Below are 22,081 nucleotides of genomic sequence, written 5' to 3'. Positions count from 1 at the left end.
CCGACCATCCATCACCCTTTCACAGTGGTTCTATGCTATCCCACTTGCTCATCCACTCCCTACACACTAGGGGCGATTGCGCCTCTACATTCGCATGCCATTGGGATGTGGGAGGAAACCAGAGCACCTGGAGAAAACCCACGCAGTCCGGGGGGAGAATGTGCAAACTCCACACACACAGACAGCACCCGTGGTCGGGATCGAACCGGGGTCTCTGGCGCTGTGAGGCAGCAGCTCTACCCGCTGCACCACTGGAGCCACCCTCTATGCTTCATTATCATTGCCTGGAGCGTCGGTCCGATTATATAACATATAACCATATAACAACTACAGCACGGAAACAGGCCATCTCGGCCCTACAAGTCCGTGCCGAACAACTTTTTTTCCCCTTAGTCCCACCTGCCTGCACTCATACCATAACCCTCCATTCCCTTCTCATCCATATTCCTATCCAATTTATTTTTAAATGATACCAACGAACCTGCCTCCACCACTTCCACTGGAAGCTCATTCCACACCGCTACCACTCTCTGAGTAAAGAAGTTCCCCCTCATGTTACCCCTAAACTTCTGTCCCTTAATTCTGAAGTCATGTCCTCTTGTTTGAATCTTCCCTATTCTCAAAGGGAAAAGCTGATCCACATCAACTCTGTCTATCCCTCTCATCATTTTAAAGACCTCCATCAAGTCCCCCCTTAACCTTCTGCGCTCCAGAAAATAAAGACCTAACTTATTCAACCTTTCTCTGTAACTTAGTTGTTGAAACCCAGGCAACATTCTAGTAAATCTCCTCTGTACTCTTTCTATTTTGTTGACATCCTTCCTATAATTTGGCGACCAAAATTGTACACCATACTCCAGAATTGGTCTCACCAATGCCTTGTACAATTTTAACATTACATCCCAGCTTCTATACTCAATGCTCTGATTTATAAAGGCTAGCATTCCAAAAGCTTTCTTTACCACCCTATCTATATGAGATTCCACCTTCAAGGAACTATGCATGGTTATTCCCAGATCCCAGATCCCTCTGTTCAACTGTATTCTTCAATTCCCTACCATTTACCATGTACGTCCTATTTTGATTTGTCCTGCCAAGGTGTAGCACCTCACATTTATCAGCATTAAACTCCATCTGCCATCTTTCAGCCCATTCTTCCAAATTGCCTAAATCACTCTGTGGACTTTGGAAATCCTCTTCATTATCCACAACACCCCCTAGATGATGTTGAATATTTGTCCCGAGACATTGTGGAATTCCCTGCCACAGAGGGCAGTGGAGGCCAAGTCACTGGATGGATTTAAGAGAGAGCTAGATCGAGCTCTAGGGGCTAGTGGAGTCAAATGGGGATGTGGGGAGAAGGCAGGAACGGGGTACTGATTGGGGCCGATTAGCCATGATTGCATTGAATGGCGGTGCTGGCTGGAAGGGCCGAATGCCCTACTCCTGCGCCTATTTTCTATGTCTCTATGTTTCTAAAACTTGAATGAGGTAAATAAGATTTTAACAAAAGGCTTTTATCGTTTCTCGCCTTTGTTCTCTAGGCGTTTGAGTCGACCAGCCACCCGCTGGGAACGTTGCTGCGGAAACTGGTCCAGGTGTTCCAGTATACCTACTCCGGTATTTGTATGTACAAACGACTGCTCACCATCGCACAGCAAGAGGTGGTGTCACACGCAGTTCAGCTCTTTGAGTTGGCCAGGTCTGTACTAAACCCCCTACACCAGACGGAGGAAGGGTCTCGACCCGAAACGTCACCCAGCTCTCTGGATACTTTCAAGAGAGAGCTAGATAGGGCTCTTAAAGATAGCGGAGTCAGGGGATATGGGGAGAAGGCAGGAACGGGGTACTGATTGGGGATGATCAGCCATGATCACATTGAATGGCGGTGCTGGCTCGAAGGGCCGAATGGCCTACTCCCGCACCTATTGTGTATTGTTTATTGGGTCCAATGGTACCCGAACGTTCCGCCGCCGGGGGAACTGAGATACCGGCACCGCAAAGTCGGGCGTGGAAGTCGGCGATGGGGATGGACCGGAGTTCCACAGCCTCGAATTCCACCAGGGGGCAGATTCCACCCGCTGGTCGGACGTGGAAGGCCTGATGAGCCAGTGGAGATCGGTCGGCTCACCCAACCCTCGTCTTCTTAGGACCCCCTTCAGTCATGGATGACCATGGGAGTCTCCAGGGTTGGAGGACGCCTGCCTGTGCGTGACTTTGTTTAACGTGGGGAGACTGGTGCACAGACAGCCACCCCACGGTCCTTGACAGATCTGAGTCAGGATCCAGTGGCATGGAGTCCAAGACGACCGGAGACCCTTTTCTGCCGCAGCCTTCATCCGCCTTCCCAGCCGTTGTGACGCTCCACTAAGGTCAGCCATCGTCCTCCGCCTGTTCCACCGTTGAGGTCTTGGTTGGATTGGCTCTTTGTCAGAGACCTCCCCCTCGACCTTACTGCCATGGGTGGCCCTACCAGGAGCATAGCTCCAGACGGCATCGCTCTCAGGATCTCAGGTCCACGCAAGCTTCTCCACCACAACAAGGGGACAGTCCACGGAGAAGGATTGCCTCGGCTCCACATTTTGGGGGGGACTTCTGGAGGGGAGGTTTCAAGTGCACACTTGTCATTTTCTTAAGTTCATAAGTGATAGGAGCAGAATAAGGTCATTCGGCCCATCAAGTCTACTCCGCCATTCAATCATGGCTGATCTATCTCTCCCTCCTAACCCCATTCTCCTGCCTTCTCCCCATAACCCCTGACACCCGTACTAATCAACAATCTATCTATCTCTGCCTTAAAAATATCCACTGACTTGTGGCCTCCACAGCCGTCTGTGGCAAAGAATTCCACAGATTCACCACCCTCTGACTAAAGAAATTCCTCCTCATCTCCTTCCTAAAGGAACGTCCTTTAATTCTGAGGCTGTGTCCTCTAGTCCTAGACTCTCCCACTAGTGGAAACATCCTCTCCACATCCACTCTATCCAGGAGTAATATAATCCGGATTAAAGAAGGTGCTGGATCACCAGTTGCCGGATTATCGGTGGCGAACCTGAAGATATAATTATGAAAGACAAAGATGGAGTAGACAGTCAGAACCTTTCTCCCAGGGTGCTTTCTGAAGGGAAACCATTGTTTAGTTCATCAGGAGTTTACCAGCGATTTCTCCTGGTTTGTAACTGCAGGAACATGTTTTCAGTGATGTTAATGAGGCACAGCTACTGCAAGGGGGTGGTTGAGAGGAATAGTCTAGATGGATGATCAGCCATGATCACATTGAATGCCCGTGCTATCTCGAAGGGCCAAATGGCCTACTCCTGCACCTATTGTCTATTGTCTATGCACTTTAAGAATAAGGGGTAAGCTATTCTTTGAGGGAGTGCAGCGTAGGTTTACAAGTTTAATTCCTGGGATGGCGGGACTGTCATATGCTGAGAGAATGGAGCGGCTGGGCTTGTACACTCTGGAGTTTAGAAGGATGAGAGGAAATCTCATTGAAACATATAGGATAGTTAAGGGTTTGGACACGCTAGAGGCAGGAAACATGTTCCCGATGTTGGGGGATTCCAGAACCAGGGGCCACAGTTCAAGAATAAGGGGTAAGCCATTTAAAACGGAGATGAGGAAACACTTTTTCTCACAGAGTTGTGAGTCTATGGAATTCTCTGCCTCAGAGGTCGGTGGAGGCCGGTTCTCTGGATACTTTCAAGAGAGAGCTAGATAGGGCTCTTAAAGATGTGGTTAAAGTGCATATTGTCAGATTTTATTAAAGGCCATTTTTATACATTTGGTTTCACCATGTAGAAATTACAGCTGTGTTTGTACAGCTTAAAGATAGCGGAGTCAGGGGACAGCTTAACAGAGTCAGGGGATATGGGGAGAAGGCAGGAACGGGGTACTGATTGGGGATGATCAGCCACGATCACATTGAATGGCGGTGCTGGCTCGTAGGGTCGAATGGCCTACTCCTGCACCTATTGTCAATTGTCTATTGGCTATTGAGATGAGAAGATGAAGGCACGAAGAAGAAAGGATGTTCTTCACAAGCCTAGGGGGTGTATGTAGGAGTTGAAACCTCATTGGGATCACCAGCGTTGATAATAGAACATAGGACACAGGACAGTACAGCACAAGAACAGACTTTTCGGCCCACAATGTCCATGCCAAACATTGAGACAAGAGTCCTGCCCTGAAACGTCGCCCATTGCTTCTCTCCAGAGATGCCGCCTGTCCCGCTGAGCTACTTCAGCTTTTTGTGTCTACCTTTGGTTTAAACCAGCATCTGCAGTTCCTTCAGACACATTCTGTCCATCCGTGAGGTAATTGCACATTTTTAGTTTAGTTTAGTTCATTAATGTCACGTGTACCGAGGTACCTTGAAAAGCTTTTTTGTTGCACGCTGTCCAGGCAGCGGCAAAGCTACACATCATTACAATCGAGCCGTCCACAGTGTACAGATACAGGATGAAGGGAATACTGTTTAGTGCAAGGTAAAGGCCAGTAAAATTTGCTTGGAGAGAATCAGATTAGAGATGAGGTTGATAGTTGCTCTCTGATTGTTGATAGGATGATACATCTATGCATCTAACATATTCAATAGCAAACTGATAATTTCGGGGATAGACACAAAGTGCTGGAGTGACTCAATGTTTAAGAAAGAACTGCAGATGCTGGAAAAATCGAAGGTAGACAAAAAAGCTGGATAAACTCAGCAGGTGAGGCAGCATCTATGGAGCGAAGGAATAGGTGATAGAAACATAGAAACATAGAAATTAGGTGCAGGAGTAGGCCATTCGACCCTTCGAGCCTGCACCGCCATTCAATATGATCATGGCTGATCATCCAACTCAGTATCCCATACCTGCCTTCTCTCCATACCCTCTGATCCCCTTAGCCACAAGGGCCTCATCTATCTCCCTCTTAAATATAGCCAATGAACTGGCCTCAACTACCCTCTGTGGCAGAGAGTTCCAGAGATTCACCACTCTCTGTGTGAAAAAAGTTCTTCTCATCTCGGTTTTAAAGGATTTCTCCCTTATCCTTAAGCTGTGACCCCTTGTCCTGGACTTCCCCAACATCGGGAGCAATCTTCCTGCATCTAGCCTGCCAACCCCTTAAGAATTTTGTAAGTTTCTATAAGATCCCATCTCAATCTCCTAAATTCTAGAGAGTATAAACCAAGTCTATCCAGTCTTTCTTCATAAGACAGTCCTGACATCCCAGGAATCAGTCTGGTGAACCTTCTCTGTACCCCCTCTATGGCAATAATGTCTTTCCTCAGATTAGGAGACCAAAACTGTACGCAATACTCCAGGTGTGGCCTCACCAAGACCCTGTACAACTGCAGTATACTCAAATCCTTTTGCTATGAAAGCTAACATACCATTCGCTTTCTTCACTGCCTGCTGCACCTGCATGCCTACTTTCAATGACTGGTGTACCATGACACCCAGGTCTCGCTGCATCTCCCCTTTTCCTAGTCGGCCACCATTGTGTTTCGGGTCGAGACCCTTGAGTGATGTTTCGGGTGGAGACCCTTCTTCAGACTCAGTAACTCAGTGGGTCAGGCAGTATCTCTGGAGAGAAAGGATAGGTGACGTTTCGGGTCGGGACCCTTCTTCAGACTGTTTTGAATTCACGGGACTTGTATCTCACGATTCATTGTTTTTCAGGCATTTCATGCCCACGGCACTGGAAAAAGAATATTATTCCGACGTAGGTGACATCAGGTAAACACACTTTGATCTTCTGCCATGACTTAGTGCTAACCGTAAAGTAAATGCCATTTCATTTGTAAACCTGAATTGAAAGATACAGCGTGGAAACAGGCCATTCGTCCCACCGAATCCCTGCCGACCATTGATCACCATTGGCCGTTCAGCCAAACTCCAGATTCTATCTGACCTACAGTGTCTATTTCCTGCATGTTATTTTGATCAAAGAATAGAAATTAAGCTGATAAATTCATGCTGATACGGTGGTATACTTAGTGTTTAAGAAGGAACTGCAGATGCTGGAAAATCGAAGGTAGACAGAAATGCTGGAGAAACTCAGCGGGTGCAGCAGCATCTATGGAGCGAAGGAAATAGGCAATGTTTCGGGCCAAAACCCTTCTTCAGACTGATGGGGGGGTGGGTAGAAGAAAGGTAAAAGGAGGAGGAGGAGCCTGAGGGCTGAGGGAGACATAGGAAGGGGAGGAGACAGCAAGGGCTAACAAAATTGGGAGAATTCAATGTTCATGCCCCCAGGATGCAGACTTTCCAAGCGGAATATGAGGTGCTGCTCCTCCAATTTACGGTGTTGCTCACTCTGGCCATGGAGGAGGCCCAGGACAGAAAGGTCGGATTCGGAATGGGAGGGAGAGTTGAAGTGCTGAGCCACCGGGAGATCAGGTTGGCTATTGCGAACCGAGTGGAGGTGTTCGGCGAAACGATCGCCAAGCCTACGCTTGGTCTCACCGATGTAGATCAGCTGACACCTAGAGCAGCGGATGCAGTAGATGAGGTTGGAGGAGGTGCAGGTGAACCTCTGCCTCACCTGGAAAGACTGTTTGGGTGCTTGAATCTCCATTGGAGAATTCAATGTTTATGCCGCTAGGGTGCAGACTGCCCAAGCGAAATATGAGGTGCTGCTCCTCCAATTTCCGGTGTTGCTCACTCTGGCCATGGAGGAGGCCCAGGACAGAGAGGTCGGATTCGGAATGGGAGGGGGAGTTGAAGTGCATATGGGCCAAACGCAGGCAGTTGGGGGTAGTGTAGCTGGGGCATGTTGGCCGGTGTGGGCAAGTTGGGCCGAAGGGCCTGTTTCCACGCTGGATCACTCTGTGACTATAAACGGCATTGCACTTTGTTTATGGAAATGACTTTGATTGCTTCCACGTGTGTGTTTCTGTTGCCGTAGCGATGAGCTGAACGCTTACACGGTGATTATTCCCATCATCCTACCACGGTTCTACCCAGACCTCTTCATGCTTTACATGCTGTACCATGAGGCTGACGACTCCAGCTACTGGAGGGGCATCCTACACCTGGAAAATCTCTCCGACACTAAGCTACTGGAGTTGCTGGAGGTACAAAAGTAAGTGTGGACACCTCCCGGACATCTTCACCTCACATGCTTTACTCAGAAGGTGGGGAATCTAGAAACATAGAAAATAGGTGCAGGAGGAGGCCATTCGGCCCTTCGAGACAGCACCGCCATTCATTGTGATCATGGCTGATCGTCCCCAATCAATAACCCGTGCCTGCCTTCTCCCCGTACCCCTTGATTCCACTAGCCCCTAGAGCTCTATCTAGCTCTCTCTTAAATCCATCCAGTGAATTGGCCTCCACTGCCCTCTGTGGCAGGGAATTCCACAAACTCACAACCATCTGGGTGAAAAAGTTTTTTCTCACCTCAGTCTTAAATGGCCTCCCCTTTATTCTAAGACTGTGTGGCCCCTGGTTCTGGACTCGCCCAACATTGGGACCATTTTTCCTGCATCTAGCTGGTTCAGTCCTTTTATAATGTTATATTATGTTTCTATAAGATATCCCCTCATCCTTCTAAACTCCAGTGAATACAAGCCTAGTCTTTTCAATCTTTCCTCGTATGACAGTCCCGCCATCCCAGGGATCAATCTCGTGAAACTACGCTGCACTGCCTCAATCACAAGGATTTGTGGAATTCGCTGCCACAGAAGGCTGTGGAGGCCAAACCAGTGGATATTTTTATGTCATAGATACTGTAGATAGATTCTTAGGTAGACAAAAATGCTGGGGAAACTCAGCGGGTGAGGCAGCATCTATGGAGCGAAGGGATGGGTGACGTTTCGGGTCGAGACCCTTCTTCAGACTGATGTGGGGGGGGGGGGGGAAGAAGAAAGGAAGAGGCGGAGACAGTGGGCTGTGGGAGAGCAGGGAAGGGGAGGGGAAGGAGGGAGAAAGCAGGGACTACCTGAAATTGGAGAAGTCAATGTTCATACCGCTGGGGTGTAAACTACCCAAGCAAAATATGAGGTGCTGCTCCTCCAATTTGCGGTGGCACTCACTCTGGCCATGGAGGAGGCCCAGGACAGGAAGGTTCTTGATTAGTACAGGTGTCAGAGGTTCTGGGAAGAAGGCAGTGGAATGGGATTAGCGGGGAGAGATTGATCAGCCATGATTGAATGGGCTTGACGGGCCGAATGGCCTAATTCTACCCCGATTCCACATGACCTTACGCTGAGCGAAGTTATTGTCGAGAGGAATCTGCTTTGCGAGGCTGCGACATCTTGTATAAGGGTCAGGAGGTCAGGATCGGACTTTGGTTAGGCTGCATTTGGAGTATTGCTTACAGTTCTGGTCGCCCCATTAGAGGAAAGAAGTGGAGGCTTTGGAGAGGGTGCAGGGCAGGTTTGGCAGAATAATAATAGAAAGGAATTGCAGATGCTGGTTTATACAAAAATGAATGAATGAATAATGAATGAATGATTGAATGGATGAATGATTGAATGATTGAATGATTGAATGAATGAATGATTGAATGATTGAATGATTGAATGATTGAATGATTGAATGAATGAATGAATGATTGAATGCATGAATGGTTGACTTTATTGTCCCATGTGATGTCACAGTGAAATGCTTTCCTTGCATATACACAAGGTATGCGAATACTCGCTACATAAAGGGCATAAAAGATAAAGGATCCAAAGATAGGCACGAAGTGCTGGAGTTGGCTAGACAACACGTTGGCTTGTCCTGAACTCTCGAAAGAAGGACTTTCCAAGTAGACAGGACACAAAACAGGATTGCGCAAGAACAGACCCTTCAGCTCACAATATCTGTGTGAGCATGCCCGACCCACCGAGTTACTCCAGCATTTTGTGTTTCTCATAAGGACACAATTGATAGGAGCACAATTAGGCCATTCGGCCCATCAAGTCTACTCCGCCATTCAATCATGGCTGATCTATCTCTCCCTCCTAACCCCATTCTCCTGCCTTCTCCCCATAACCTCTGACACCTGTACTAATCAAGAATCTATCCATCCCTGCCTTAAAAATATCCACTGACTTGGCCTCCACAGCCGTCTGTGGCAAAGAATTCCACAGATTCACCACCCTCTGACTGAAGGAATTTCTCATCTGCTTCCTAAAAGAACGTCCTTTAATTCTGAGGCTGTGACCTCTTGTCCTAGACTCTACATCCTCTCCACATCCACATCCAGGCCTTTCACTATTCTGTGCGTTTCAATGAGGTCCCCTCTCATTCTTCTAAACTCCAGCGAGTACAGGCCCAGTACAGGCCGACAAACACCCATCATAGGTTAACCCACTCATTCCTGGGATCATTATTATGTCACTCTATGACTCTACCAAACTGATCGTCCCTCTGTACATCAGTCCTGCTATCCCACAGGTTCAGCCTTCATCTGGGAATAATTTATGTCTGTGCTAGTGAGTAGCATGGTGGCACAGCGTTAGAGTTGCAACCTCACAGCGCCAGAGACACAGGTTCGATCCTGACTACGGGTGCTGACTGTACGGAGTTTGTCCGTTCTCCCCGTGACCTGCGTGGGTTTTCCCCGGGTGCTCCGGTTTCCTCCTCCAAAGACGTGCGGGTTTGTAGGTACACTGTGGAGTTTAGAAGGATGAGAGGGTATCTCATTGAAACATGTAAGATTGTTAAGGGTTTGTACATGCTAGAGGCAGGAAACATGTTCCCGATGTTGGGGGAGTCCAGAACCAGGGGCCACAGTTTAAGAATAAGGAGTAAGCCATTTAGAACGGAGACAAGGAAACACTTTTTTACACAGAGAGTTGTGAGTGTGTGGAATTCTCTGCCTCAGAGGGCAGTGGAGGCAGGTTCTCTGGATGCTTTCTAGAGAGAGCTAAATAGGGCTCTTAAAGATAGCGGAGTCGGGGGATATGGGGAGAAGGCAGGAACGGGTTACTGATTGGGGATGATCAGCCATGATCACATTGAATGGCGGTGCTGGCTCGAAGGGCTGAATGGCCTCCTCCTGCACCTATTGTCTATTGTTACTGACTTCTGGTTAACTGGTAAATTGTTAATTGTCCCTCGTGTGTGTGTGTGTGTAGGATAGTGGTAGTGTACGGGGATCGCTGGTCGGCGCGGACTCGGTGGGCCGAAGGGCCTATTTCCGCGCTGTATCTCTAAACTACACTAAACAATAACAATAATGACTAAGACTCATGCAGAATGACTCTGGACATCTCAAAGAACGTTCTCCTATTGTGCCTCACAGGATCCTGTGGCCACTTCAAGACCTGCATCTGACGAATAACCAGGTAAGCTGGCAACATTTTCCTTTTGTTTCTGAGATCAGGAATAGAGAAAATATGCATCAAAGTTTACAAACAAGAGAAGAGGTGAAGTGAAGAACCACTGAATTGAGAACACAAGGAACTGCAGAGGCTGGTTTAGAATAAAGGACCCAAATCTTTCCTGGTCCGAGAACACTGATGCAATTATTAAGAAAGCTCATCAGCGCCTCTACTTCCTGAGAAGATTACGGAGAGTCGGTTTGTCAAGGAAGACTCTCTCTAACTTCTACAGGTGCACAGTAGAGAGCATGCTGACTGGTTGCATCGTGGCTTGGTTCGGCAACTTGAGCGCCCTGGAGCCGAAAAGACAACAAAAAGTAGTAAACACTGCCCAGTCCTTCATCGGCTCTGACCTCCCTTCCATCGAGGGGATCTATCGCAGTTGCTGCCTTAAAAAGGCTGGCAGTATCATCAAGGACCCACACCATCCTGGCCACACACTCATCTCCCCGCTACCTTCAGGTAGAAGGTACAGGAGCCTGAAGACTGCAACGTCCAGGTTCAGGAATAGCTACTGCCCCACAGCCATCAGGCCATTAAACTCGGCTCGGACAAAACTCTGAACATTAATAGCCCATTATCTGTTATTTGCACTTTTATCAGTTTATTTATTCATGTGTGTCTATATTTATATAATAGAAACATAGAAACATAGAAATTAGGTGCAGGATTAGGCCATTCGGCCCTTCGAGCCTGCACCGCCATTCAGTATGATCATGGCTGATCATCCAACTCAGTATCCCGTACCTGCCTTCTCTCCATACCCTCTGATCCCCTTAGCCACAAGGGCCACATCTAACTCCCCCTTAAATATAGCCAATGAACTGGCCTCGACTACCCTCTGTGGCAGAGAGTTCCAGAGATTCACCACTCTCTGTGTGAAAAAAGTTCTTCTCATCTCGGTTTTAAAGGATTTCCCCCTTATCCTTAAGCTGTGACCTCTTGTCCTGGACTTCCCCAACATCGGGAACAATCTTCCTGCATCTAGCCTGTCCAGCCCCTTAAGAATTTTGTAAGTTTCTATAAGATCCCCTCTCAATCTCCTAAATTCTAGAGAGTATAAACCAAGTCTATCCAGTCTTTCTTCATAAGACAGTCCTGACATCCCAGGAATCAGTCTGGTGAACCTTCTCTGCACTCCCTCTATGGCAATGATGTCCTTCCTCAGATTTGGAGACCAATACTGCACGCAATACTCCAGGTGTGGTCTCACCAAGACCCTGTACAACTGCAGTAGAACCTCCCTGCTCCTATACTCAAATCCTTTTGCTATGAAAGCTAACATACCATTCGCTTTCTTTACTGCCTGCTGCACCTGCATGCCTACCTTCAATGACTGGTGTACCATGACACCCAGGTCACGCTGCATCCTAGTCGGCCACCATTTAGATAATAGTCTGCTTTCCTGTTTTTGCCACCAAAATGGATAACCTCACATTTATCCACATTATACTGCATCTGACAAACATTTGCCCACTCACCCAGCCTATCCAAGTCACCTTGCAGTATCCTAGCATCCTCCTCACAGCTAACACTGCCCCCCAGCTTAGTGTCATCCGCAAACTTGGAGATATTGCCTTCAATTCCCTCATCCAGATCATTAATATATATTGTAAATAGCTGGGGTCCCAGCACTGAGCCTTGCGGTACCCCACTAGTCAGTGCCTGCTATTGTGAAAAGGAGCCGTTTACTCCTACTCTTTGCTTCCTGTTTGCCAGCCAGTTCTCTATCCACATCAATACTGAACCCCCAATGCCTTGTGCTTTAAGTTTGTATACTAATCTCTTATGTGGGACCTTGTCGAAAGCCTTCTGGAAGTCCAGATACACCACATCCACTGGTTCTCCCCTATCCACGCTACTAGTTACATCCTCGAAAAATTCTATAAGATTCGTCAGACTTGATTTACCTTTTGTAAATCCATGCTGACTTTGTCCAATGATTTCACCACTTTCCAAATGTGCTGCTATCCCATCTTTAATAACTGACTCAAGCAGTTTCCCCATTACCGATGTTAGACTAACTGGTCTGTAATTCCCCGTTTTCTCTCTCCCTCCCTTCTTAAAAAGTGGGGTTACGTTTGCTACCCGCCAATCCTCAGGAACTACTCCAGAATCTAAAGAGTTTTGAAAGATTATTACTAATGCATCCACTATTTATGGAGCTACTTCCTTAAGTACTCTGGGATGCAGCCTATCTGGCCCTGGGGATTTATCGGCCTTTAATCCCTTCAATTTACCCAACACCACTTCCCGGCTAACCTGGATTTCACTCAATTCCTCCAACTCCTTTGACCCGCGATCCCCTGCTATTTCCCGCAGATTATTTATGTGTCACTCTGAAGACGAATGAAAGTAGTTATTCATATTGGTCCGCCATATCCTTGTTCCCCATGATCAACTCGCCTGGTTTCTGACTGCAAGGGACCTACATTTGTTTTAACTAATCTCTTTCCTTTCACATATCTATAAAACCCAGTTTGCAGTCAGTTTTTATGTTCCCTCGTTGGTTTTCTTTCACAATATATTTTTTTTTCCTAATTATCCCCTTATCCTCCTCTGCTGGTCTCTCTTCTCCCAGTCCCTGCCATGCTGATTTTTTCTGGCTATATTAGTACGCATCACCCTTCGCTTTGTTTACCTATCCCTTTTTCCATGCATTTCCAATTTCCTGTTTGATACTACCTTCCCTGATTTATTCTTTTACCAAACTGTGGATGTACACAACACCTAATGGTTCATGGACCAACAGTCCTTAAATGTAGTCAATTGCTTATCTATGTCAACCCTTTTGGTGAATTAATTGCCAGTCATTCTTGGCCAATCAGGGACACACCCTCAAAGTAACCTCTCTTGAAGTTCAGAATCAAATTTCTGACTTAGAATGTCACTCTCCAGCTAATGAGGAACAACCATATGTGGTGACTCTGGATTGGGGCGGTGTGTCTAGACTGCTAACTCTCCTTCAGCATTATTCAATACCCACCCTAAAATACCTGCATCCATCAATGTGGTTCCTGTTGATGCTAGATGACCCCCGACCTTCATGTACAGGACAGGTTCCTCAGTGACCCCTGCCAATTTGAGTGCACCCAATCTGGGTACTAGTGAAGCTGGGACATTGTTGTTTTGCCTGTCGGCATGCACTTAGCCGATACACCTCTCCCACTGTATGTCTTTAAGATGAGAGCAGAAAACTTAAAGGAGATGTGCGGGGCACCTAATGGTTTTTGGACACAGAGGGTGATGAATGCCTGTAGTCGCGCTTACTATGGGGGTGTTGTGGTGGAGGCAGATACGATAGTGGTGTTTCAAGAGGCTTTTATACAGGCTCTTGGATATTGAATCAAATTACTAGGTATACGGATCGTGTCAGGGAGCAGGTGGTGAACATGGATGGTCTCATGCACTGTGTACCTCTCCTTCAGCGGACATTGAGGGACCGAAACGTCTGTCCATGTACTGTTCTCCTGAGATATTTCCTGACCCTGACTACATGGACCGTCAGGTTTGGTGACCTCTGCCACCATTCAGGCAAGTTTAACTAGTGTCAAGGGACATGTGTCTGATGTAGGGAACACTCTGTGAAACGTCTCCCTATCCATGTTCTCCACATGAGAGGGCTGGTTTAAAGGAGATGTGCGGGGCACTCCACACAGAGGGTGTGAAACGGAACGCGCTCCATGTGGTGAGGGTGGAGGCAGATACCCAGTGAGTTAGAGGCTTTTAGACAGGCTGTGAAACGTCACCTATCCATGTTCTCCACAGATGCTGGGAGACCCGGAGAGTTAGTCTCAGCACTGTGTAAACGGCACCTACATTGTTCTCCGAAGGGCCTGTTGCCTGTACTGTTCCATGTTCTATTCCCTTCACTCTACTGAAACGTCATTCAGACCTATGCCACATTCTCCTCAGAATTCTGCCAAGACCCGCTGAATTCTGGGAAGCACTCTGTGAAACGTCACCTATCCATGTTCTCCACAGATGCTGCCTGACCCGCTGAGTTACTCCAGCACTCTGTGAAACGTCACCTATCCATGTTCTCCACAGGAGCTGCCTGACCCGCTGAGTTACTCCAGCACTCATTGAAACGTCACCTATCCATGTTCTCCAGAGATGCTGCCTGACCTGCTGAGTTACTCCAGCACTCTGTGAAACGTCACCTATCCATGTTCTCCACAGATGCTGCCTGACCCGCTGAGTTACTCCAGCACTCTGTGTCTTTTCTTTTCATTGAGTGGTTCTGGGGATTTATTTTCAGCAAATAGTTGGTGGGCGGGAGGGGGTGGGGAGGGAATAATAGGTTTGTTTTAGTTTTGTTTCAGTTTATTTTATTTTATTGCCACGTGTACTGAGGTACAGTGAAAAGCTTTTAGTGTGTGCTAACCAGTCAGCGGAAAGACAATACAATGTAGCCATGCCCCGTGTACAGTGAGTATAGATGTTGGGAGGTCATGTTGCAGTTGTATAAGACGTAGGTGCATTGAGAATATTATGTTCAGTTATGGGCACCATGTTATAGGAAAGATATTGTCAAAGCTTGAAAGGGTTCAGAGAAGATTTACAGGTAGACAAAAATGCTGGAGAAACTCAGCGGGTGAGGCAGCATCTATGGAGCGAAGGAATAGGTGACGTTTCGGGTCGAGACCCTTCTTCAGATTGGTGTGGGTGTGGGTGCGGGAAGGAGAAAGGAAGAGGCTGGGACAGTGGGCTGTGGGAGAGGTGGAAAGGGGAGGGGAAGGAGAGAGAAAGCCTGAAATTGGAGAGGTCAATGTTCATACCGCTGGGGTGTAAACTACCCAAGCGGAATATGAGGTGCTGCTCCTCCAATTTGCGGTGGGACTCACTCTGGCCATGGAGGAGGCCCAGGACAGAAAGGTCGGATTCGGAATGGGAGGGGGAGTTGAAGTGCTGAGCCACCGGGAGATCAGGTTGGTTATTGCGTACCGAGCGGAGGTGTTGGGCGAAGCGATCGCCAAGCCTGCGCTTGGTCTCACCGATGTAGATCAGCTGACACCTAGAGCAGCGGATGTAATAGATGAGGTTGGAGGAGATGCAGGTGAACCTCTGCCGCACCTGGAAAGACTGCTTGGGTCCTTGGATGGAGTCGAGGGGGGAGAGAAGATTTACGAGGATGTTGCCAGGACTAGAGGGTGTGAGCTATAGGGAGAGGTTGACTAGGCTGGGCCTCTATACCTTGGAGCACAGGAGGATGAGGGATGATCTTATAGAGGTGTATAAAATCATGAGAGGAATAAATCGGGTAGACGCACAGAGTCTCTTGCCCAGCATAGGGGAATCGAGGACCAGAGGACATAGGTTCAAGGTGAAGGGGAAAAGATTTAATAGGTATCTGAGAGGTAACTTTTTGTATGGAACAAGCTGCCAGAGGAGGTAGTTGAGGCTGGGACTATCCAAACGTTTAAGAAACAGCTACACAGGTACATGGATAGGACAAGTTTGGAGGGATACGGACCAAACACAGGCAGGTGGGACTAGTGTAGCTGGGACATGGTGGTCGGTGTGGGAAAGTTGGGCCAAAGATGCCTGTTTCCACATTGTATCATTCTATGACTCCATAACTCTATGACATAATAAAAGGAATAACATTTAGCACAAGATAAAGTCCAGTAAAGTCTGGTTAAAGATAGTCTGAGGGTCTCCAAGTGAGATTGATGATAGCTCAGAACTGCTCTCTAGTTGGTGAGAGGATGGTTCAGTTGCCTGATAACAGCTGGGAAGAAACTGTCCCTGAATCTGGAGGTGTGTGCGTTTTCACACTTCTGTACCTTTTGCCCGATGGGAGAGGGGAGAAGAGGGAGTGGCCGGGGTGCGACTGGTCCTTGATGATGCTGCTGGCCTTGCCGAGGCAGTAGATGGAGTCAATGGAAGGGAGGTTGGTTTGTGCGATGGTCTGGGCTGCATCCACATGGTTTGTGATTCGACAGGTGAGGACTGACAAGGTTCAGTGTCGGGACCCCAACCACTAACGCTCGACTATCCTTGTTTTTCTGCAGAGGGTTTCCATCGTGAAGGATGTTTGTTTCACCTCCGCCATCCTGTGTTTCCAGAAAATAAGGTGAGCAATCTCACGCGAAATAATCGGTTAATCCACTGAACAAGTTGGTTAATTAAGAGTATTAAATGAATAACGTTATAGACAATAGACAATAGGTGCAGGAGTAGGCCATTTGGCCCTTCGAACCAGCACCGCCATTCAATATGATCATGGCTGATCATCCCCAATCAGTACCCCGTTCCTGCCTTCTCCCCATATCCCCTGACTCCGCTATCTTTAAGAGCCCTATCTAGCTTTCTCTTGAAAGCATCCAGAGAACCGGCCTCCACTGCCCTCTGAGGCAGAGAATTCCACAGACTCACCACTCTCTGTGAGAAAAAGAGTTTCCTTGTCTCCGTTCGAAATGGCTTACCCCTTATTCTTAAACTGTGGCCCCTGGTTCTGGACTCCCCCAACATCGTGACCATGTTTCCTGCCTCTAGCGTGTCCAAGCCCTTAACAATCTTATATGTTTCAATGAGATATCCTCTCTTCCTTCAAAACTCCAGGGTGTACAAGCCTCATGTTATGCAAAGCACCAATCATTCATTTAATTTATTCAAGAAGGAACTGCAGATGCTGGAAGATCGAAGGTACACAAAATTGCTGAAGAAACTCAGCGGGTGCAGCAGCATCAATGGAGCGAAGGAAATAGGCGACGTTTCGGGCCAAAACCCTTCTTCAGACTCATTTAAACTGTGGCATTTAATTTAGTTTGGAGATACAGCACGGAAACAGGCCCTTCAGCATAACTGTCAATGCTGGGTGTCTAACTGAAATGAATGAATAAATAAATAAATAAGTTTATTGGCCAAGTATTCACATACAAGGAATTTGCCTTGGTGCTCCGCCCGCAAGTGACAACATGACACACAGTGACAGTTAGGAATGATACATAAAACATTAATAATAAAACATTATCGATTAAACATGTGAATTAAATAAAATACCAGAGCACAAGGAGGCTACAGATTTTGGGTTATTGAGTAGAGCTACTACCCGTTGATAAAAACTGTTTTTATGTCTGGCTGTGGCAGCTTTGACAGAACGGAGTCGCCTTCCAGAGGGAAGTGATTCAAAGAGTTTGTGGCCAGGGTGAGAGGGGTCAGAGATGATCTTACCCACTCGCTTCCTGGCCCTTGCAGTGTACAGTTTGCCAATGGAGGGAAGGTTGCAGCCAATAACCTTCTCAGCTGATCAGACGATTCGCTGAGAGTTGTCCCGTCATGCCATCTCTCTGTCTCCACCCAATTCCACAGTTTTGATTTATTTCTTCAACGCTCAAGATCTAACCGCTGATAAATTTGATCTTGTTGAAACTGAAACCGGGGAGAGCACAGTTTAAAAAAAATGTAATCAAAAATATTAATTTAAATATTAAAATAATATGTACAGTAAGAAGCAAGACAGAACCCACTGCCATAATACACGACCAACGATAAACTACTGTACAACTATGTTACACGCCTTGTCAACATCGTTAAGGGTTTGGACACGCTAGAGGCAGGAAACATGTTCCCGATGTTGGGGGAGTCCAGAACCAGGGGCCAGGGTTTAAGAATAAGGGGTAAGCCATTTAGAACGGAGATGTGGAAACACTTTTTCTCACAGAGAGTTGTGAGTCTGTGGAATTCTCTGCCTCAGGGGGCGGTGGAGGCCGGTTCTCTGGATGCTATCAAGAGAGAGCTAGATAGGGCTCTTAAAGATAGCGGAGTCAGGGGGTATGGGGAGAAGGCAGGAACGGGGTACTGATTGGGGATGATCAGCCATGATCACATTGAATGGCAGTGCTGGCTCGATGGGTCAAATGGCCTACTCCTGCACCTATTGTGTATTGTCTATTTTGGTACGCATGGCAATGAAAGACTCTTGACCAATGTCAGGCACGTGGTGAATGTAAACCTCTCTCTGCAGTACCACGGCGGACCCTCAGCTGAAACTGGAGACCTTGATGAAAACCTACCATGAAATCGAGAGGACCGTGTCTCGAGTGTTGAACAGGGAGTATAATCTCCCCATGGACGACTTACTGCCACTGCTGGTTTATGTGGTGTCCAGAGCAAAGTAAGTGGACGTTACCTGGCCATACCGGCCTGAAGAAGGGTCTCGACCCAAAACCTCACCCATTCCTTTTCTCCACAGATGCTGCCTGACCCGCTGAGTTACTCCAGCACTCTGTGAAACGTCACCTATCCATGTTCTCCACAGATGCTGCCTGACCCGCTGAGTTACTCCAGCACTCTGTGTCTATTTGCGTATCTGTAATTGGGCTGAGCACGTAAAACATGAGACACAAGGAACTGCAGATCTGTGGAGTACATGGATAGGTGACGTTTCACAGAGTGTTGGAGTAACTCAGCAGGTCAGGCAGCATCTGTGGAGAACATGGATAGGTGACGTTTCACAGAGTGCTGGAGTAACTCAGCGGGTCAGGCAGCATCTGTGGAGAACATGGATAGGTGACGTTTCACAGAGTGCTGGAGTAACTCAGCGGGTCAGGCAGCATCTGTGGAGAACATGGATAGGTGACGTTTCACAGAGTGCTGGAGTAACTCAGCGGGTCAGGCAGCATCTGTGGAGAACATGGATAGGTGACGTTCGGGGTTGGGACCCTTCTTCAGATTGATCGTAGGCTGGGGAAAGCTGGCAGAGAGGTGGGGGTGGGACAAAGCCAGGCAGGTAATAGGTTGGTACAGGTGAGGAGGGTTTTTGAAAGGCAGGTGGCTAGACAAAGGCCAGAGATGACAAGACAGAAGGTGTTAACTGGGCACCATGAACAGCATGGGAGATTGTGGGCCGAAGGGCCTGCTGATTTGCTGTACTGTTCTTTGAGGTATTTCAATTTGAGTAATACTTTTGCAGAGAGACTGTTCTTATAGAAACTTACAAAATTCTTAAGGGGTTGGACAGGCTAGATGCAAGAAGATTGTTCCCGATGTTGGGGAAGTCCAGAACAAGGGGTCACAGTTTAAGGATAAGGGGGAAATCTTTTAGGACCGAGATGAGAAAAACATTTTTCACACAGAGAGTGGTGAATCTGTGGAATTCTCTGCCACAGAAGGTAGTTGAGGCCACAGTTCATTGGCTATATTTAAGAGGGAGTTAGATGTGGCCCTTGTGGCTAAAGGGATCAGGGGGTATGGAGAGAAGGCAGGTATGGGATACTGAGTTGGATGATCAGTCATGATCATATTGAATGGCGGTGCAGGCTCGAAGGGCCGAATGGCCTACTCCTGCACCTGTTTTCTATGCTTCCATGTCCATAAACATGCAGTTTTGAATTATGTTGGCTCAGGATAATTATGAAAAATAATATCCACTTTATGAGCGATGATGAGAACCAAGTTTTAAAGATTAATTTGTGAGAATTCTCTGCCTCAGTGGAGGCAGGCTCTCTGGATACTTTCAACAGAGAGCTAGATAGGGCTCTGAAAGATAGTGGAGTCAAGGGATATGGGGAGAAGGCAGGAATGGGGTACTGATTGGGGATGATCAGCCATGATCACATTGAATGGTTCGAAGGGATTGTCCATTGTCAATGCATTGCCATCATGAAAATAAAGCAGAAATAACGTGGATTTGATGTTTTCTCTTTGTGATAGAATCCAACATCTTGGAGCTGAACTGCACCTAATTCGAGACATGATGGATCCTACCACTGTGGGTGGAATGAACGACTTCCTGCTGACTGCTCTAGATGTGAGTTGCTGTACAAGGCACAGCCTACCCAACACCTGTCCTTAACCAAGCTCAAAGCAATGTGGAAGAAGGAACTGCAGATGCTGGTTTAAACTGGAGATAGACACAAAACGCTGGAGTAACTCAGCGGGACAGGCAGCAGCTCGGGAGAGAAGGAATGGGTGACGTTTCGGATCGAGACTCTTCTTGAAACCGTTACCAATTCCTTCTCTCCAGAGATGCTGCCTGTCCCGCTAAGTTGCTCCAGCTTTTTGTGTCAATCTTCAACGTAATGTAGAACTGGAATTCTCTGCCACAGCAGGAAGTGGAGGCCAATTCACTGGATGTTTTCAAGAGAGAGGTAGATTTAGCTCTTAGGGCTAAAAGAATCAAGGGATATGGGAAGAAAGCAGGAACGGGGCACTGATTTTGGATGATCAGCAATGATCATTTTGAATGGCGGTGCTAGCTCGAAGGGCTGAATGGCCTCCTCCTGCACCTATTTTCCATGTTTAAGTTTATTATTGTCACATGTTCCGAGGTGCAGTGAAAAGCTAATGGCCCTATCCCACGGTACGAGTTCATTCCAAGAGCTCTCCCGAGTTTGCCCTGATTCGAACTCGGAGATTTACGGTAATGGCCACTCGTCGGTACTCGGGGCTCTCGTGGACATTTTTCATCATGTTGAAAAATCTTCACGAGTCTTCCCGAGCTTACCTGCCGTTAGCGAGTCTTCCCGAGTACCTGCCGTTAGCGTTACGAGCCGCTAAGAGACGTCCCCGAGCTCCGACGTACCCGCTACGTTGATTCTCCGTGCTTACCACGAGTTTGATTTTTTTAAACTCGGGAGAGCTCTTGGAATGAACTCGTACCGTGGGACAGGGCCGTAAGTTTTGAAAGCTATCCAATCTGATCAGATCAGGGCAGCATGGTGGTACAGCAGTAGAGTTGCTGCCTCACAGCGCTGGAGACCCGGGTTCGATCATGACTGCGGGTGCTGTCTGTACGGAGTTGGTACGTGCTCCCCGTGAGATTTCTCCGAATGCTCCAGTTTCCTCTCACGTTCCAAAGACGTGCAGGTTTGTAGTTTAATTGTCCTCTGTAAATTGTCCCCAGTGTTGGTGTACGGAATGATCAGTGGACTCGGTTGGCCGAAGGGCCTATTTCCACGCTGGGCATCTCTAAAGGCTAAGGCAGGGGTCGGCAACCTACGGCCCTAGGGCCGAATGCGGCCCGTAACCCAAAATCATCCGGCCTGCAGGCAGATTTTTTTTTCCCCCATAAACAACTGGCTCGCCGAGCGCATTGAGCGCGGCCGAGCCACGAGCTCTGTCTGTACCGCAAAGCCGCCGGCACGGGAGCGCACCTTCTGTGAACAAGTTTACGAAAGAACTGCAGATGCTGGAAAAATGGAAGGTAGACAAAAAATGCTGGAGAAACTCAGCGGGTGAGACATGCGAGGATCGCACGTGGCTGCCTCAACCCGCTGAGTTTCTTCAGCATTTTTGTCTACCTTCTGTGAACACGTCGTGCCTGCTATCCGGAGCGGGATGGAGGCGGGATCCATGTGGACACGTGATAGATGTGGCCCGCCATCCACTCACAGACATGCGTCCCGGCCCCTATGCAGAACAAGGTTGCCCATCCCTGGCCTAAAGACTAAACACAAATATCATCAAGTCAAACTCAAGTACAATAGATTATTGGATGAATTTCTATCCTTTAATGGAATAGATCGGCCACGCAGAATCTGAGGAGACAGGAACAAAGTTAAAGCCCTGTCCCACTGTACGAGTTCATTCAAGAGCTCTCCCGAGTTAAAAAAAAATCAAACTCGTGGTAAGCACGGAGAATGTACGTAGCGGGTACGTCGGAGCTCGGGGACGTCTCTTTGCGGCTCGTAACGCTAACGGCAGGTACTCGGGAAAAGCGGTAAGCTCGGGAAGGCTCGTGAAGATTTTTCAACATGTTGAACAATGTCCACAAGAGCCCCGAGTCCCCACGAGCGGCCATTACCGTAATTCTCCGAGTTCGAA

At 47.7% G+C, this 22,081-nt stretch overlaps 2 protein-coding genes across 2 annotated transcripts in view; one reads left to right on the top strand and one right to left on the bottom strand.

Annotated features, from left to right (window-relative positions):
* The window catches only part of LOC129714858 (ALS2 C-terminal-like protein), a 111,793-nt gene that overhangs the window by 87,665 nt on the left and 2,047 nt on the right, over window positions 1-22,081 (top strand). The window contains exons 20-26 of the mRNA XM_055664685.1: window positions 1,545-1,702; window positions 5,673-5,729; window positions 6,901-7,077; window positions 10,231-10,273; window positions 16,327-16,388; window positions 18,282-18,431; window positions 19,970-20,066. Of these exons, the coding sequence (XP_055520660.1) occupies window positions 1,545-1,702; window positions 5,673-5,729; window positions 6,901-7,077; window positions 10,231-10,273; window positions 16,327-16,388; window positions 18,282-18,431; window positions 19,970-20,066 (744 nt within the window). The remainder of the gene's footprint in view (window positions 1-1,544; window positions 1,703-5,672; window positions 5,730-6,900; window positions 7,078-10,230; window positions 10,274-16,326; window positions 16,389-18,281; window positions 18,432-19,969; window positions 20,067-22,081) is intronic.
* The window catches only part of jmjd4 (jumonji domain containing 4), a 37,726-nt gene continuing 32,815 nt past the window's right edge, over window positions 17,171-22,081 (bottom strand). Inside the window, exon 9 of the transcript XR_008726428.1 lies at window positions 17,171-17,686. The gene's annotated coding sequence lies outside the window, so the exon portion shown is untranslated. The remainder of the gene's footprint in view (window positions 17,687-22,081) is intronic.

This window comes from Leucoraja erinacea, chromosome 43 (genome assembly GCF_028641065.1).
Source record: "Leucoraja erinacea ecotype New England chromosome 43, Leri_hhj_1, whole genome shotgun sequence".
In the NCBI taxonomy this organism is placed as follows: domain Eukaryota; kingdom Metazoa; phylum Chordata; class Chondrichthyes; order Rajiformes; family Rajidae; genus Leucoraja; species Leucoraja erinaceus.
Note: the sequence above shows the minus strand (reverse complement) of the source record. Positions and strands in the feature narration are given on the sequence as shown.